The 4,121-nt window shown below is 41.5% G+C and overlaps 1 protein-coding gene across 1 annotated transcript in view; it reads left to right on the top strand.

The window, feature by feature from the left end:
• The window catches only part of CUX1 (cut-like homeobox 1), a 351,136-nt gene that overhangs the window by 214,471 nt on the left and 132,544 nt on the right, over nucleotides 1-4,121 (top strand). The window contains exons 7-8 of the mRNA XM_010854333.1: nucleotides 1,512-1,588; nucleotides 3,282-3,348. Coding sequence (XP_010852635.1) covers nucleotides 1,512-1,588; nucleotides 3,282-3,348 — 144 coding nt within the window. The remainder of the gene's footprint in view (nucleotides 1-1,511; nucleotides 1,589-3,281; nucleotides 3,349-4,121) is intronic.

Genomic DNA, 4,121 nt, shown 5'->3' with positions numbered 1-4,121 from the left:
ACATACAAAGAGCTCTTACAAGTTAATAAGAAAAAGTCAGCACTACAAAAAATGGGCAGAGGAGAGGAACAGACAGTTCATACGAAGAGAAATTTTCAGCTGTATTCCACAATAAAACTAAGTTTAATTTTATCCAGTGTTGGCACAGCAGAACACTTGAATGCTGTTGGCAAGAGTTTAAATTGGTGAGGTTCTTTTTGTTGGAAAGTTTCTGAATATCTATCAAAACAACAAAAACAATTGCATATACCCTTTATTAGTTCCTCTGTTTGAATTTTATTCAACAAATTCACTGTCAGAATTATGCAACAATACCTATGATGATCACTGTAGAATTGTTTAGTAGAAAGAAATTTGATAAGTCATCTAAATGCCCAGAGAAGCTGAGTGGAGTCAGTTATTTAATAAGAATGGGAAAGAGCTATATATGCTAGGGTAGACTATTTCTACAGTACTGAGATAAGTGAAAAAGCTAGCTACAGAAGAACACGTGTGCCCTGACCCCTTTTGTGTGAAAAGAAAGGGTTTTCTGTTTATATACATTGTAATATATCACATCTGAGTTTATATTATGCTACAGTACATTACATATTACATTGTATTTCTATAAATAAAGAAAAATTCTAAAGAGCTACAAAAGAACTCTATCTGAGGAGTGCAAATAGAGCCAAGATAGAGAAAGGACAGTTTACCTTCCATCTCTTATAATATTTGTGGGGTTTTTTTCCCCAACACAGAGCATTTATTAGTTTTATAATTGAAATAGGTGCAAATGCAAGCTGTGCTTTTCCACAGATGATGGAAATTTGGGTGTCTTTTTTTAACTGTGCCATTTCTACTTTTCCGTATTCCCAGGTTTCTTCTTCATGAGAGCATGTGTTACATTCAAACGATGTAAAAATAATAGACTTATTTTTAGAGGTTTTTCTGCCGATGAGGAGGAAGGAATGCTATGTATTGACCAGGGAATTCATCTGGAGACCCTGGGAAATATAAATACATGGAATGTGGCTGCAGACATTCAGAATGTCCCCATTAGGTATTAGCGCTGCATTCGCATTCCATTCTAACAGAAACGGAGCAGCTGTCACATCTCTTCAGTACATCCTTTATTCCAGCAAATTCCTTCCTTGTGTCAGCAAAATGTAAATGCATCATTCTTGTCGGGCTAACTTCAGGAAACAATGAGTGCGTGATGATGATTTTTCTTTTATTTCTTTTTTAAAAATAACTGGCATTTCAAGAATAAGCTGCATTTAGGATAACCTTCTACATCAATTGCCTTGCATCAGGTCCTACAGGAAGTACACTTCCCCTGGGGGGTGACGTGCGGGTAAGAGTCAGGGGGTTAAAAGTCAGGGCATCAGGGCTCGTGGCGTTACTAGTGGTACCCAGCCGCACGCCTGCCGCCAGCCGTTTAAATGCAGCTCATGGCCGTAGTTCCAGAACCCACAAGACATTTGAGCAGCTCAACAAGATGACCAATCTGGCTTCCTCCTCTTCCTTTTCAGAAAGCTGCAGGAGACCCAGATGTCCACCACCTCAAAGCTAGAAGAAGCCGAACATAAAGTCCAGACTCTGCAAACAGGTGTGCTATTCTGCCTGCCCATCAGGCCACTGCCGGCCAGACTGACCCAGGACAGGTTTACTCCACATCCCAGTCCCTGCAAGTCCCCCTGACACCTGTCGCCTGCCACTGTGGTGAGCCTAGAGGAGGGAGGGAGCCAGCCCACACCCCAGTGTGCCTCAGACACCACTCGCCTCCCTCCCCCACACCACCCCCTTCCCACCTCGACTTCGTGAGTCACCCACTCTGAGTCCTGCGAGGCAAGGTGGGAGGCTGCAAACTCCATGTACATCACTGCCAGGAACCATCCTTTCTTCTTGCTCTTTTTCCAACAAACACGTCTAAATCACCAAACTGTCGAGGGCTGACTTGTCATTTGGAACAATAATGGCGGAAAAAAACCATTATTTCTACCCTGTGAAGTTAAGGAGAACAGTAACAGCAGACCTTTAAAACTGCAAAAGTACCCAAAAATCTATGCTCAGGTTTTTCTTTAAACTTCTTTTTGCCTTTTTTTCTTTTTGTTCCGAAAGAGAAACAGGACTATATATTTAATTTAAATGTGGAAAAATAACAGAAGACATCATAATCCAGGTTTAAAAAAAAATGACAAGAGTGGGAGAAAATAATCACAACAAATTCCGATATGTAAGATCCCCAAAATATAAAGATCACCCGAAAATCAATAATAATAGATGAACAGTCCAGGAGAACAAGGAGCTAAGGATGGAAACAAGCAGTTTACAGAAGAAACACACAGCTAATACATATATGAAAAAAATGTTAATTTTGAATAGGCAGGGAAATGCTAATTAAATCAGTGAGAGATTGTTTTGCCTGTCAGATTGTCAAAAAAAAATGTTTTTAATTGATAATATCCAGTGTTGGTGAGAGTATAAGAAAAGAATCACACTCAGTATTGATGGGAATGTAATTGCCTCTTGGGAGGCCAGCTGGGTGGTATTTATCTGAAGTTGGAACGTCCCAGCTACTCACCCAGCACCTTCCCTTCAAGGTATCCTGTTGCCCCGGGCATGTGGCAAGCCCTGTGCAGGAGCTAAATTGTTACTGTCATTGTCATGCCCCAGCATAGAGAGATTTCTATGCTTCTGCTCAGGGCAAAGTGTAAATCTCAGAAGATGTTTGTATCATCCTATTTATGGGTGCGTGTGTGTTATTCACTCAGTCATGTCCTACTCTTTGCAACCCCATGGACTGTTTCCCACCAGGCTCCTCTGTCCATGAAATTCTCTAGGAAAGAATACTGGAGTGAATTGCCATTCCCTTCTCCAGGGGATCTTCCTGACCCAGGGATCAAACTCTGGTCTCCTGCATTGCAGGCAGATTCTTTACTGTCGGTATTTGGGGTCGGGGGGGGAAAGGGGGAGGGTAAAAATATACATATGTGTATATATTTTTAATTTATGGGAGTGGGTAAAAATAAAATATATATGTATATACACTTAAACATATATGCAATTATATATGGAAATATTTTTTAAATAGTGAAATTCATTTAAAAGCAGGAAATTTACCTAATTAGAGGCTCATGGGATGAGGTGAAGCAGCAGTGGAAGGGGATTTTTCTTTTCCATTCTGTGATACTTTTGTAATCTTTGCCTCCTTTGAAATGAGAATATGATTTTTTTTTCTTTCTGATTTAATAGGAATAATTAGTATCTTATATCATGATTTTATGTCCTCTGCCTTTCAGCCCTGGAAAAAACTCGAACAGAATTATTTGACCTGAAAACCAAATATGATGAAGAAATTACTGCCAAGTAAGTCTTTGCCCATCCCCCTCTGTCCGCATGCATTTGGTCGGGTAGCTCCCAGTACTGCTAATCCATGAAAGGTCTCCCTGCTTCACCCTCCTGTTGATTGACTTTGCAAAGTGGTACAGGGTTTAGAAGATACTTGGCGTCTGAGCTGCTGTAAAGAACAGAGTGTCATTCCCATGATTCTTTGCATAAGTTTAAAACCTAAGATGTGACAATAAGCTGTGTCTGGTGCTCTCAGAACAGCCCTTCCAACTGACACTTTTTTTCTTAATTATTGTGAAGCCCGGTCACCACTGTGCCTTTTTCTAAGAAATTTTGGGAAAGCATCAGCACAGAGAAGGTGTGATACTTGGGACGTTTTGTGGAGCTTGGTGTGTGGCAGTAGCATCACCTTCTACCCATGCCCAAAGCCTCCACTCCCACACTGATCTGTCTGTTCAAACCCCACCTTATGGTGCTAGGCGTCCGTGTGCAGACACTTACACAAAGTAGGGGTGTGTGCATCTTTGGGCAGGTATATCAGATAAAGGTCTTGTCGGGAGGGAATCAGTGATCCACCGCAGGTGCCCTGTTGCCAGCCAGCAAGCAAGAAATAACACTGACATAAATCAAGAAAGAAAAAGAACAGATTGTTCCCTGAAAACGCCAGGCTAGTGTCTAAACTACTTTTTCCTGTCCCGGGAGGCTCCTCCCATCTCCCCCAGACACCCATCCACCACTCCCTACCCCACCCTACTCCATCCCCAACAGCTGTGTCTCCAGTAAGACTCACT

Source organism: Bison bison, unplaced genomic scaffold, assembly GCF_000754665.1.
Source record: "Bison bison bison isolate TAMUID 2011002044 unplaced genomic scaffold, Bison_UMD1.0 scf7180017864340, whole genome shotgun sequence".
NCBI classification, from domain to species: Eukaryota; Metazoa; Chordata; class Mammalia; order Artiodactyla; family Bovidae; genus Bison; species Bison bison.
The sequence above is the reverse complement of the archived record's forward strand: the minus strand, read 5'-3'. Positions and strand labels throughout refer to the sequence as shown.